The 15,225-nt window shown below is 34.8% G+C and overlaps 1 protein-coding gene across 1 annotated transcript; it reads right to left on the bottom strand.

The window, feature by feature from the left end:
- Nucleotides 1–380: 380 nt before the first annotated feature.
- LOC145568785 (uncharacterized) lies at nucleotides 381–14,856 on the bottom strand. Its single transcript, XM_081628186.1, has 8 exons — nucleotides 14,709–14,856; nucleotides 14,471–14,526; nucleotides 3,587–3,730; nucleotides 1,400–1,473; nucleotides 1,187–1,241; nucleotides 1,049–1,111; nucleotides 827–954; nucleotides 381–670 (listed from the first exon to the last, which is right to left on the bottom strand). The coding sequence occupies exons 1-8, from the start codon at nucleotides 14,752–14,754 to the stop codon at nucleotides 592–594; spliced, it is 645 nt and encodes a 214-aa protein (XP_081484312.1). The 5' UTR covers nucleotides 14,755–14,856; the 3' UTR covers nucleotides 381–591.
- Between the last annotated feature and the right edge of the window lie 369 nt (nucleotides 14,857–15,225).

The following is a 15,225-nucleotide window of genomic DNA, read 5'->3' as shown; positions in this document are numbered from 1 at the left end:
AAAATTACAGATTTTGAAAAAGGCATAAGAACAAAGAGTGAGAATAGAGAGAATAGGGAAAAGGAGGGAAATAGGAGATAGTTAGTGGACCCCAACATGACGTCACAATTGAAAAATTCGGTAAAGTGGTGGTAAAATTTAAGATTTTGAAGAATTGTTGGTGGTAAAATAAAAATAAAAAAAATTATTGGTGGTAATTACTAAATCGTCAACTATAGTAGGTGGTAATAACCAGGGAATACTGACGAAGATTTATTAGACTTGAATACTACATGCCAACTAGCTAAAATGGTTAGTTTTTGAGTGAACCAAGACATGGAAATAATTCCTGTCAATTACTCATAGCTCACTAACAAAAACAAAGCATCAAAGGACACTCATTGTTAGAATAACATTTCTTGATTTTGGTACCCATTCTATGAATAATTGAATGTGATGTATACAACTGAAAACGAGAATCTTACAACTTTGATTTACAACCAAGCAGCCCCGAATTTTACAAGTCGACTTCTAATAAATCTGAATTTGCATTTTGGGATATCTTTAGTCAGGGCAGTTTCAACAGCATTCACTACTATGATTATACAATCTTCATTGCAACTCGTATGTTGAAAAACTAAAGCCAGACCTCCATTCATTACTAGATTTTAACTCCAGCTTCTGAAAAGGACTGCAAAACCATATTCATGATAAAATCAACACTACAAGATCCACAAATAGCACAAAGTTTACATTCAAAACCCCTCTCCCCAACCTTACCCCAGTTTTCATCTTCAAGAAAATAACATGAGGACCTGTATTACTGTTAAAAGCAATATGTTAATACCTGCTATTAGGATCGTAGTAGAAGCCATTAATGGAGCCATCATTACAGGAGAAGCATACATAATAAAAGCCCGCTATTGTTAAGCCGCAGTCAGTACCAACATTTACAAAATACTGTTCCTTCCATCTCTGTGTTAGATCCACAAAAAAATGGTTTAAATTATAATCAATACCCTAAGTTATCCTTCCATTTCTGATATAGCAGGAAATCACACCAACTTACCATGAAAATGAATGGATAGTTACTCAAGTCCAGTGACTTCCCACCATCAACCTCCACTTGACTCTAATAAGACATCATATCAGAATACAAAGATAATATATTCTGCTCAGGTACAAAATATATTTTGGAATTACTTACCAAAAGGGGAGCAAAGGACTGAAATTTTGTCCAGTGCCTAATATCATCCTCAGGCCTACAACAATATTTCAAGCCGAGAGATAAATTTAATTTAGAAAATGTTAAACCGACCTCGTATTTATAGCTTAGATAATCCTCACAATGAAAGCTAAGGAGCCTAATTATAAAAAGAAACCTCCCATATTCTTTCAAGTAAAGGGATAGAAACCTCACGTTGCCTCCCATTTTCCAGTGAAGAAGGTATAATTCTTGGTATCAACAATTTCCCCTTCCCAAAAAGTCACCACCTGTATGTTGTTAACAGAGAAGCTTGTCAGCAATGCATCATAGACTGTGGAAGCAGAAAAAACAATTTATGCAAACATTTAAAAATTATTAAAGTCAGTAATAGGCCTGTCTCCCCCTCCCTAAATAATTACTTCCTATCATCCTTTGAGCTGATTCTCCATCATATATATTCTCTTTACATTCTTGTTTCTCTTCTACTAATTGACTTTTACCCTTCTCTTTCCCCAAGTTCCAATCAATAACTCTACATGGCATTCACTGCCGGGTCTCTTGTGGTAACTCTGTGGCGGCCGGCATAAACCCTTAGTCACATCTTATGGACATTAAATGGGAGGATATTAACACATATGCCAACATAAAACAAAGTAAATTCTTTTTATCAAGGAATGGTAGGAGAAAGGGTCATATTGATTGTAAGTTGAATCCTGGTGAGAGTACAACCTAACATAGATTGGTTGTGGTTCATTTTTGTTGTAAGAGATATGTAAGACCACACCTAGATCCTAAGCATAAGTGGTGGAATTTTCAAGGGGAAGAACCATCAAAAATTTGTGCAAACTAGCAAGGAAGATTTTCTTTCTTATAACATGGATTTGGATATGGATTTAGTGTAAATTAAAATGGAGCATAACAAAAAGGAAGTGGTGGAAAAGGTCCTAAAAGAATCTAAAAGGAAGCATGTTGCCAAGTAACAACACATCTTAGTGTAATTAAAAAGTGACGAGTGATTAAAGCGCAAACAAGAATAATATACAATGTATGGGAAAGATAAATTTATAAGTATAAAGAAGCTAGAAGGGAATTAAAGAAAGTTGTACGAGAAGCAAAACCGAAGGTGAATTTAGAGCTGATGCAAGGTTGGATATGAAAGAAGGGAAAAGGGCATTGACTTGCTCATAGACGAGGATTATAGGCAGGGCAATGTGTGAAGAATATCAAATACAAAGTTTTGGTTTGAGATAAGGAGATAAAGGTCTTACTTAATAATTTATTCAATGGAGATCAATTATTAGGATTTAACAAAAGGGAGAGAAGTCAATATAGCATTCAATAAAAAAGAATGAAAGGAACTATTAAGGTTTAAAGATGTTTGAGGGAGAAAGGAATTGAAGGTGGACAACATTTTTCAACAAGATATACAAATGTAATAAGATGCCATTGAAGTGGAGGAAAAGCACTCTATTCCCTTTGTACCAAAAAAAAAAAAAAAAAAAAAAAAAAAAAAAAAAAAAGAAGCCGATGAGGATTGTGCATTATTGAGAGATAAAACTAATGAATTATACAGTTATACTATAAAACTTTGAAAGCAAGTGATTGAACAAAGGTTGATGAGAAGAGTGAAATATAGAGAACCAATTTAGCTTTGGCTTTATGCTTGGACGAACAATAATCGAGGTAGTTTATTTTATGAGATAGCCAATGGAGAAGTATTGGGATAAGCACTAACGTATGGTTTTCATCGATTTGGAAAAGTCCTATGACAAGGTCCAGAGATACTTTGGTGGGTTTTTAATAATTAGAGGTATTTTTGAAAAAAATATATTGACATCATTCAGGGCATATATGGAGTTAGCACGAGAGTGCAAATCTGGGAAGATGTAAGAGCTCCGTAGCTATCACAATTATAGTACATAAGGTTTTACACATAGCCATATTCTTTTAGCTATAGTCATAGACAAATAAACGAATTCAATTAAGATGTTGTACCTTGTGCATAATGTTTGCTAATGAATGATGCCTAGATGAGAGGAAAGGTGGTGTTAAAAGTATAATGGAATTTTAGAGATGGAATCTGGAATCATCGAATTTTCTACAAACATTTTTCTATTTCTCCTTAGAAAAATACCTTTTATCATGTATCAGTCTCATAAATAAACACTATCTGGTGCTAACCTGAAGCCAACGAAACACAATTTGTTATCTTTGAACAGGTGGACATGAAATTTCTACAATGTTCAAAAGTGGCAAAAATCTCCAATTACATGAGATTGTTATTCACCGAAATTCTTCATCAATTCCTATCTAGTATCAACAAAAGTAAGCAATAATAATTCTGATAGAGAGCTTGTATAAGAATTCATATTATCATCATCATTCTGAAGAATGGCTTACTGGTGTATCTGCCATTGGAACATTAAGAGCTTCCATTGTGCCACACAGATATCCATGCTCTAGGTCACAACCTTGTATACGTACATTGACTCTCCAAGCTTCGTCCTTTTGTACACTGGAAACATTTTGAGTTCCAGAAAATGCCTAAAACAGAAGAGAATCACAATCATACATCATACCTAAACCTACACCATTAACACTAGAATATTGCGGTACTCATACTTCAACCTTGCAAGTAAATAGCAACGTATTAATGGCAGTTAATGATTTTATAAGATAAGAAAAGAAATCATAAAAGAATAAAGTGAAATTTACAGTATATAAGGAATAAGAGTCTTCCCATTATGTACAATATTAAAATGCAATCAATAACTGCCAATAAAAAGATCATTACTCATGGCTAATATATCATTATGTTGGGAGAGGTTTGAGGCAAAAGAGAAGTTTAACTAACTCAAACCTCTAATAGAAGTGTTTAAAAGAAGTGTTTAAATGAGAGAGAAAGAGCTTTGTGCCCAAAAAGCTACTATTAGCAGCTTTTTGATGAGAGAGGTTTATGAAAGTTAAAATGACTCTTTTATTAAAAGTTAGTCAAATTTATTACCTATTACAAAGTTAGCTTAAGAATATACATAATGATAAACTAGGCATGTATGATTATTGGTCATTTACATAATATAGTAGCTATTGGCTACTTACCAAACACTTTTACATAGACAACTAATACAAATAACAACTAATACTCTTTAATGATTAGTGTGTCGAGCCCTTATTTTTTTAAACCCGTTTTTATAAATTTGTTGTCACTAAGAATTAGAAAAAATTGAAAAGAATAATCCCACCTTCACTCTCAAAATGAGCCAACCTTTGCGTATCCCGGGAATGAGCCAACCTTTGCCTCTTATTTTCTCTAAACAAGCCTTTAACCAATTTTTGGTAACCGATTTTAGAAAGTAACTTGCCACGTGTCACCTTAATTGGTCTTTTTTTAAAATAATTATAAAAAAAAAAAAAAAAAAAAAAAAAATGAACTAGCTCCTTCCTACCTGGTGAGGTTATTTAAAGCACATCCGTATTAAGATATGCTAATAATATTAATGGTTATTTTATAGGTGAATATTATAGATTCCTTAAAACTAGGTGCTTATTTTAGTTTGTAATGTTGTCATATATTTGTCATGTTTGCAATTTGTACCCACTTTTCTATATAATTTTGTATCAGTGGTATCCGAGCCAAGTTATTTTAAAAGAGAGAGAAAAAAAAAAAAAAAAAAAGAAAGTGTTATTAAACACTATATTATTAAATGGCCTCTGACACAAATCCCAGTTTTGTCCAAGCAGCCATTCCTCGTTTTGATGGTCATTATGATCATTGGAGTATGTTAATGGGAAATTTTTTTCGCTCAATTGAGTTTTGGGTGGTTGTGGATTTTGGAGTTCCGAAACCAAATTAGTAGCAGGCACTGCCTTTCGGACGCTGAAAAAAGGGATCTTGAAGATAAAAAGCTTAGACTTAAAAGCAAAAATTTTTCTATTTTAGGCTATTGATCGATCCATCTTAGAGACTGTTCTTTGTAAAGATATGTCAAAGGATATTTGGGACTCAATGAAAAAGAAATATCAAGGCTCTGTGAGGGTGAAGCGAGCACAGCTTCACCTTGAAAAGTAATTTCGATACATTAGAAATGAAGGAGAACAAATCTATTACAAGCTACTTTGCTCGTACAATGGAAATATCCAACAAGATGCGATTTCATGGAGAAACTATGACAGATACGACTATAGTAAAAAAAAACTACGAACATTGACAAAAACTTCAATTATGTTGTATGTTCAATTGAGGAATCAAAAGACATTGATACTCTCTCAATTGATGAGTTGCAAAGCTCGTTATTAGTGCATGAACAAAAGATGAATAGAAATTTGTCTAAAGAAGATCAAGCATTAAAGGCTTCTACCAATACCCAATTTAGTAACTTCAAAGGAAGGGGTAGAGGAAGAGGTAGAGGTTGAGGAAGAGGTAGAGGAGATCGTGGATATAAAGATGATGGTAGGAATTATAAAACAAATCATGACTATCTTCAAAATAGAGGTAAAAATCAAAATTCAGAAAAATCAACGATTGAATGTTATAGGTGTCATAAATTTGGTCATTATGCTTCTGAATGTTACACGAAGGTACCCTCAAATAATAGGGAAAAAGGACAAAGTTCAAATTTTGTTGAAAATAAAGAAGTGGAAACATTGTTGATGGCCATATGTGGATACAGGTTGTAGTAACCACATGAGCGGAGGTAAGTCATCTTTTTCACATTTAAATGAAGATTTTCATTCTACGCTAACGTTTGGTGATTGCTCTACGGTAAAGGTTATGGGTAACGGTGATTTAAAGATAAAAACCAAGAATGGTTCAATTGGAACAATTTCATACGTAATATACGTTCCAGACCTCAAAAGTAATCTATTGAGTGTGGGATAATTACAAGAAAAGGGTTATAAAATAACCATAGAAAAAGGTGCTAGTGAAATTTATTCGCCTACTAGAGACATTATTATTGCAATAATTCCATTGAGCTTTAATAGATTGTTTCCTCTGAAGATTGAAGGCATTCATTCTTCTTTGTTAGCTAATTTAAAAGATCCAATATGGCTTTGGCATTTTCGCTATGGATATCTAAGTTTTAGCGGATTAAAGACTTTAACAAAAAGAAATGGTGATAGGACTTCCTCGTATCACACCTCCTTCTCAAGTTTGTGAAGAATGCGTTATTGGCAAACAACAATGTTCTCAATTTCCAAAAGGCAAGTCTTGGAGAGCAAAAATTGTTTTGGAATTAGTACACTTAGACATTTGTGGTCCTATTAATCCGCCTTCAAATGGAGGTAAAAGATATGTGATTATCTTTACTAATGATTTTTCAAGAAAAACATGGGTTTATTTCCTACAAGAGAAATCAGAAGCTTTCTCTTCTTTTAAATGCTTCAAAGCTCTTGTTGAAAATGAATCTGGACAAACTATCAAAACTTGGAGGTGAGTATTGCTCAAAAGAATTGGAAGGTTTTTGCAAAGAGCATGGTATTCGAAGAGAGCTTACAGCAGCATATACACCGCAACAAAACGGTGTATCGGAAAGGAAAAATAGAACGATTCTGAATATGGTGAGAAGTTTATTGGCGAGAGGGCGAATGCCAAAGACATTTTGGCCTAAAGCAGTAAATTAGAGCGTTCACATTTTGAACAGAAGCCCTACATTTGCTGTGCTGAACATGACTCCAGAAGAAGCATGGAGTGGAAGAAAATCATCTATTGATCACTTTCGAGTATTTGTGTGTATTGCTTATGCCCATGTTCCAGATGTTCAAAGAAAGAAACTCAATGACAAGGGTGAAAAATGTGTGTTTTTGGGAGTAAGTGAAACTTCCAAGGCATATAAATTGTATAATCCTTTCACACACAAAATAAAAGTTAGTAGAGATGTGGTATTTGATGAAGAAAGTACATGGAATTGGAATGAGAAGTCATCTATTCCATTAACTTTTGATGGCAATACAGTTAATGATCTCGAGGATGAACTAGCAAAGCAGCCGCCTTCACATAATATCGAACCAATTAATCAAACTGAAACTTCACCAAGTGAAAATCCACCTCATGCTGAAAATGAAGGATGTCCACGCCGTAATCGTTGAAGGCCGGAATGGATGAAAGATTACGACGTAACAGGAATGGATCAAGATGAGAATTCTATTTCTCATTTTGCTTTATTTGCAGATTGTGATCCTACAAAGTGCCATTAATGAATCTAAGTGGCGCAAAGCAATGGATGATGAGATAGCATCTATTGAAAAGAACAATACATGAGAATTATGTGATCTTCCCAAGGGACACACAACCATAGGTGTGAAATGGGTTTTTAAAACAAAGCTGAACAAAGATGGGGAGGTTGACAAGTACAAGGCACGATTAGTAGCTAAAGGATATAAACAACAATTTGGGGTTGATTATACAGAAGTATTTGCTCCAGTTGCAAGACATGACACAATCAGAATGATGATATTATCTTTGGCAGCACAAAATTCTTGGTGTATCTTCCAACTAGATGTCAAATCGGCATTCTTGAATGGGTACTTGAATGAACAAGTATATATAGATCAACCACAAGGTTATGTTAAGGTTGGAAAAGAAAAGGTTTATAGATTAAAGAAAGCTCTATATGGGTTATAACAAGCCCCAAGAGCTTGGTATAGTCGCATTGAGACTTAATTTCTTAAATCCGGTTTTATGAAGTGTCCATATGAACACACCATGTTCATTAAAATTGGAAAAGACGGAAAAATGCTCATAACTTGCTTATACGTTGATGACCTAATATTCACTGGAAATTGTGATGAGAAAACATTTCATGAATTTAAAAGGTCCATGATGGAAGAATTTGAAATGTCTGATCTTGGATTAATGCACTACTTTCTAGGCATAGAAATCATGCAATCAGCTAATGGAATATTTCTTTCTCAGAAGAAATATGTGGGGGATATATTGGAGAAATTTCAAATGAAGGATTGCAATCCTGTAAGTACTCCAATTGAATGTGGAATGAAGCTACATAGAGACACTGATGGGAAGAAAGTTAACGGTACACTTTATAAACAAATTGTAGGCAGCTTAATGTATCTTACTACAACAAGGCCCGATATACAATATTCTGTAAGCCTAATAAGTAGATACATGGAAAATGCGACGGAATTACATTTGTCAGCTGCTAAAAGAATCCTTCGCTATCTACAAATAAAAAGGGTGAAAAGTCCAACATGATTGGTTATACTGATAGCGATTATGCAGGAGATCAAGATGACAGGAAAAGTACTTCTGGTTATGTCTTCATATTCGGAACAGGTGCTATATCTTGGTCATCTAAAAAGCAACCCATTGTTACTTTATCTAGTATGGAAGCAGAATTTGTTGCAGCCACGGCTTGTGCTTGTCAAGCCATATGGATAAGGCGAATATTAGATGAACTAAAGTTCAAACAAGCTCAACCCACTAAAATATATTGTGACAACACCTCAACAATTAAGTTGTCAAAGAATTCGGTGCTACATGGAAGAAGCAAACACATTGATGTCAAGTATTATTTCTTAAGAGATCTATGCAATGATGGAATAGTTGATCTTGTGCATTGTAAGAGTGAAGATCAACTTGCAGACATTTTTACAAAAGCTCTTAAAAGAGATCTTTTTGTAAAACTCAGAAATTTGTTGGGTGTTCATTCTTTGGAAACTAATGAAGGTTAAACTGATTTTGTACCACCATCAGTTTAAGGGAGGCAATGTTGAGGTTATTTAAAGCACATCCTTATTAAGATGTGCTAATAATCTTAATGGATATTTTTACAGGTGATAATATTATAGATTCCTTAAAACTAGGTGCTTATTTTAGTTTGTAATGTTGTTATAAATTTGTCATGTTTGTAATTTGTAAGATGAGCATGTAATAAAGATGTATTCATCTTCCCACTTTTCTATATAATTTTGTATCACACCTGACTCACCCCCCCCCCACCCCGGGCCACCCCCATTAGCTACCTCTATCTCCACCATCCGACCCATCACCACGCACCTTCCCTTCCTCTCACAGCACTGCACTTCCACCACCAGCAATCAACAAAGCTGCACAACCACCGATCTTTGACCACTACCAGCAGCCCCACATCAACCACTGCACCTCGCAGCCGCCCAACACCACGCACCCTCCTTCCTGGCACAGCAGCATGCCACCATCCCACCACCAGCAATCAACAAAGCCGCACAATGACCACAACCATCACTCCTCAACCACAACCAGCAGCCCCACACCGACGTCCAACTACCGCACCTAGCAAGTTAGCAGCCACAACAAAAACCATCAAAATAACAAACATTTTCCCAGGAAGCAATTAAACCATCAAATTGGGGATGGATTTTTGAATCCTCTTGTAAATGAGGATACGACGTCGTTTAATCATCATCGGAAGTCAAATGATGCGTCACTCGCCCCTTACGTCATAGGGCTTTCGAAGCCACAAACCAGCGAGCTTCGAAATGTTTCTAATAACCTCAACAATCATAGTAACCCATCACGGAAGCGCCCATGGTCCAGCAGCCAGCGAAGGATACGAAATGAGGGAAACAACAGCCGCAATTGGCATATGTTCATACATTGGTGGAGCGAGATTAAAGCCAAAAAAAAAAAATTAAAAAAAGAGAACGTATTTGCTGCAGATTTTGGTTATTGCTTCCTGGAAGGGGTGGGGGTTGCTGGGGAAGGGGGTTGTGTTGTGGTGGTTTTGGTGGAAGAGAGAGTGGAAAGGTGACAGGGGAGGGATTAAAGAAAAAACAATTAAAAAAAATTTAACCTATTAAGCAGGTTGTAGGTAACAAGGCTTGTTTTGAAAAAATAGGGGGCAAAGGTTGGCTCGTTTCCAAAATACGCAAAGGTTAGCTCGTTGTTTTGAGTAGGTTGAGCAGAAGTGGGCTTATTATTTTCAATTTTCCTTAATATTATTGAACAACCGTGCATCTATTGCATGGGGTTTAACCTAATATTATTGTAGACTAAATAATGAATTCTTATCCTACATTTCCTCTTGTTGTTTAGTATTTCAACATCGCATAATTTATTTATTGTCATGCATAAATATTATTACATCATCTTGCTTTTTAGTATTTTAGCATCCCATAATCTAAGATGGATTGTTTATACACCATCTCAAGTTTTTCAAACTCATCTCTTAGAGTTTGAAGGCAAACCCTCTTTAATCTACTTACTCCTTCAATTGAATTTTAAAGAGTGCCCCATGCTTGTTCAAACCTAGTTACATTAGCAACTTTCTCAAACATATCAGCATCCAAACCATAATGGATGATCGAAAATTCATAAGTGCATTTTGGTCTTTTTTTTCTCGCCCATCCCAAAGCTTATTTCTCCGTTTGGTTCAATTTTAGAGTTTTAGACTCATGTGCATAGCCATCCTCAATTATATCCCAAACTCCTTGTGCACCTAGAATAGTTTTCATGCAAAGAGACCATTTATCATAAGTTTCTTTTGAGTCTAGGATATTGAAAAACTACGACATTATTTTTTGTCCCCAAACTTTATAAACTTTCTCTTGATACCACTTTGTTAGAAGCGGGATGGACACTCACAATAGTATCACACAAAAATATAAAGAGATAAAATATGCACTTAAAATAATTCTCATAATTCTTTAGAATTCTCTCAATGTGAATACTACAAAAATCAAATCAAAATGCATTTATATAATGTTGTTGTAAACTAAATAATGAATTATATCCTATATATTCTCTTATTATCTACTCCCTCCGTCCCATATTATAGTTCATGTTCGTGTTTTTTCACGGTATTTAAAAAATGGGAGGAAAAAGTGGATGAAGTACATTAAAAAGGTGAAAAGTACAATTATAGGCAAAAGTTAGAGAGAGCAAGTGGGAAAAAGTACATGCAAGTGTAAAAATCAAGGGTAATTCAGAAAGCTCAATGAATAATGTTAAAAAAATTAGGGTATAATAATCTTTACATACTATCCAAAAATAGATATAGGAACAATATTTTGAGTCTCCAAAATAGAAAAATAGGAACTATATTGTGGATTGGATAGAGTAGTATTTTAGCATCCCATAATTTTCTCATTGTCATGCATTAATATTGTCACCTTATTTGTCTAGTTTAGCTAATTTTTCCCTCTCTCTCTCTCTCCCTCTCTCTCTCCTTCTCTTTCTCTTTCTCTTTCTCTTTCTCTTTCTCCATGTTCTCTTTCTCTTTCTCCATGTTCTCTATCCTTTTTAATTCTTTCTACAATCAAAAGTTCAGGTACCAACAAATAAAGCACTTGCATTTTGAAGAAAACAAAAACAATGTTCTTAGTTTGCACCTTTTTATTTGTCATACTAGAACATAGTTGAATAATAAAATATGTTAATGTTATTATTAACTAGAAAAACTAGAAATCAGATATAAACATAAGTCTATGTTTGGTACATGAAGTTCAACAAAATTACACGAGGACAAACTCAATTTTGGACATTCATACTTTAAGTAACTAAGATTCATAAAGAAGTTTCAATTTAAGACCTCCATTCTTTTAACTCCTTTTTGCTCACAATAGCCAAAACAATTAAAGATGGGGAAATTTGCAACGATTTGGAAAAGGCATAAACTATACTTTCTTGTAACAGTTAGTTATACTTTATGAATAGGAATTTTGAAAGCCAATTGAATGAAATAATTCATGATGAGACATCTTCAAATAGATTACTCATCTTTGCCATCCAAATTTGTAATCTAAGAAGAATGTTACCCTGTTTAGGGAGGTAGTCAAGTAGTCAACTACTACTACTTTATGAAACTGGATGCAAAATAGAGATCACCAAAGTGGAATTTTATTTAACAGCTATTGCTGCCAACCAAATGCGACTGTGTCATCCTCATTGAACTTCATATTTCATAAAAAAAATCTTTTACAATAGATTTATGTCTTGCTTGATTGAAAAGTGGAGAGAGAGAGAGAGAATGAAGGGGAGATATGAAGTCATTAAGACAAAGGAGTGAATGGATGGATGATATGAAGGCATTAAGAGGAAGGAGTGGAGAAGATCTTACTTGCTAGTGGGAGGGGATTCATTCAATACATGAGTTGAGGGATAACTTATTATATCAAGGAGATAACGAACATAACAAAGAAACCAGCAAAGAAAAGATGTAGGTAACTAGAAAACATGCAAATGGATAATTCGGGGCCTAGCCATATAGTCATGGTCACACTGTGGGACACACTCCTGCTTACTTAGTGGCAAGGGAGCAAACCAGGTGCAGAAAGGGGCTTGTGAGCACAACATTTCAGAAATAGGCGCTATTGCCGATCGGCAACAAGAGGGGGTAAGGGTTGATCGAGCTTGTGAATGGAAAGTTCGACAAGGGAAACAAGCGAGATAATGACAAGATTTTATCTTGTAAATAATGAAGCTTTAAAGCAAGCTTGCTTTAAGAAGAATGTTACCCTGTTTCGTTGACTTTTTAACTATGGAACCTCATACCAAGAGGGCAAGAGGATTCTAACTCTACCCCATCCCCCTAGAAATTCATGCTCACCTCAGCCCCTAAAAATAACAATCCATTTGTTTAATGAGATACATAAATCATTCCAACAATAAACCAAACGACTTTAAACTAATCCCGGAAAATATGAGATTCCATATCAATCTATTCCAAATACAATAAACCAAATGACCCCTAAAACACAGAAAAAGGAGTATGATTCAAACACATTCTTGAAAAGCTTTCAAAAACCCAATTACCTCTAAGCCTACTAGGCCGACAATTTTAGCGATTATACTTAGTTTCAAAAGGCGCAAGGCGCACCAAGGCGCAAAAGTCCTAGGAGCCTAAGCGTAAGGCAAAGGCGCTCACCTTTTGTAGGTGACGCGCATTTTATTCGTAGAGAAAAAAAATAATAATTTCTATTAAATAATTGTAAAATTAGAATTATGTGAAAAGGTGAAAGGGACATGTGACCAACAACCAGGGGTTCTTCAAATTGGGGGGGGGGGTATGGGATTTCTCTCTCCTCAAAAAATGAATTAACCTGCTCATCACAAAGTCCCATAGTGTTTTATAGAAAAAACTAACTTGCACAATAGTTATTGATGTTTTACAACATAAGGCGCAAGTAGCAGCCTAGAAAAAATAGCACAAAGGTGCGCTTTCTATAAAGCTAAGGTGCCAACTCTTAAGCCTCATTGTGCCTTGCGCTTGGACGCACCTTAGGCACGCTATTTTAAAACTAAGCAATTATATAGTAGAAGTTTCTAAGAAGGCCAGCTAAGAAAATATATGGATTAGGAATGTAGGTTGTGGGGGCAGGTTTCCACTCACTTCGCTTGATCCCTAACCAAGACGCTAAATGCCTTAAGGAGTATGCCCAGGCAAATGAAACCAACGTATACTATTGAAACATGGGATTGTCAAGTGCAAGTACATAATCATTATCTAACACGTCCTTAACTCTAAATTTGGACACTGGTGCGGGGACACAACACAAATGGAATAAGATGTTTCACATGATATCGTAGATTACATATACACATATATTAAGCTGACTTAATTGTTAAATCTTGTTGAATTGCTTATCTAAAGCCCATTAACTACTTATATTCTATTTTTCCTTCCTCTTATTGTCATTTGCACAATATCACATAGCTACAGTTACTAACTAGTCATATAGGAAAACATTGAAGAAACAAACAATTTACAGAAGATTTCGGAAACAAAGCTACTGAAAAGCTTTTTTTAAGAAGCTAGAACAACTTTTTGAGCACTAAGTCTTCAACGTGCTGAAGCATACTCAGGAAGAAATCACTTTGTTAAATCAAATAGTCAGATTTCAGTGAATAGAAGGCAACCAAGAGAAGATGCAAACATGATCAAGGTACAAAAATGGGTAGTTGAAGGGAAGCAAATCCCTGATTTAGAATAGATATCGATTGCACAAAAACATAAATCACTAGCCAGACAGCAACAAAGATATCATAACAGAACAAAAACAATGATAAGCGCTACGAAATATATCATGATTCTGTTTAAACACAAGCATACACACTAGCTTTAGGTTCCCCGTATGTCCAGTAATGCTAGTAGGATCTTAATACAAAAAACATTGCAGAATATATCTTGTAGAAATTCCATGCCCATGTAACCAAACAACCAAACCCCAGAATTCATAATTGAACACAAAATTCAATTTAACAAATTATGAAAGTAGTGTTCAATCAAAACAAGATAATTAATCGTAAAATTAATTACAAATTATGAAAGTAGTGTTCAATCAAAATACCTGCCCAACGCTAAGTAAGGTACAAGGTGGAGGAGAGGTGTGCCCAGAACATGAACCTACAGAAATTGACCCAAAATTACATAAATATTAATATAATTGAGCCGAAATTACATAAATTAATATAATTAACCCAAAATTACATAAATATTAATATAATTGAGTCCAAATTACAAGGTCAAAACAAATTTAAAGAACAATGAAATTGAGGCAGATTGCATTGTAGAAAATGTGGGAATACCTGGAATTTGCGAAGGTACAGAATTCTCGGAAACTCTCACCGGCATCCTTCAACCTCCTTTTACAGGTTCAAGTCTTGAACGAACTAACACAAATTGAGTGTTTTACAGGTTGAAGTCTTGAACGAACTAACCTATTACGTGAATATTGAATCTAGAACTGTTCATCGGTTGAAGACGGGACCGGACCGGACCAAAGACCAAAAATTAGAATTTAAAGAACCGAACACCGGATCGATTAAATTAGGACCAAACCCAGACTAGACCAAAAGAATTGGTCCAAAACCCGGACCGGATCGCTTTAGATCGATTTCAGAATTTTTTTAAAAAAGAAATCTAATCTAATATCATATCATATAACTAATATATAAAGCTAAACTTTTAGTCAGGCCACGAGATAGCGATACTTGGCATTTCAACTTTTCGCCAAGTATCGCGCCACGTTGGATAGATTTAAATAGACTTCATAAGATAAAAAAAAAATTAGTTTAGAATTCTATTTGGATAGAATTTTAGGAT

Source organism: Chenopodium album, chromosome 11, assembly GCF_948465745.1.
Source record: "Chenopodium album chromosome 11, dcCheAlbu1.1, whole genome shotgun sequence".
NCBI classification, from domain to species: Eukaryota; Viridiplantae; Streptophyta; class Magnoliopsida; order Caryophyllales; family Amaranthaceae; genus Chenopodium; species Chenopodium album.
The sequence above is the reverse complement of the archived record's forward strand: the minus strand, read 5'-3'. Positions and strand labels throughout refer to the sequence as shown.

What these genes read in the sequence shown, in the direction of transcription:
- LOC145568785 (XM_081628186.1), bottom strand. Translation starts at nt 14,754, where the DNA reads ATGCCGGTGAGAGTTTCCGAGAATTCTGTACCTTCGCAAATTCCAG. An exon ending in TGTACCTTCGCAAATTCCAG is followed by an intron (nt 14,527 to 14,708) that starts GTATTCCCACAT and finishes CAATTTCTGTAG; the next exon opens with GTTCATGTTCTGGGCACACC. An exon ending in TTCCAATGGCAGATACACCA is followed by an intron (nt 1,474 to 3,586) that starts GTAAGCCATTCT and finishes AACAACATACAG; the next exon opens with GTGGTGACTTTTTGGGAAGG.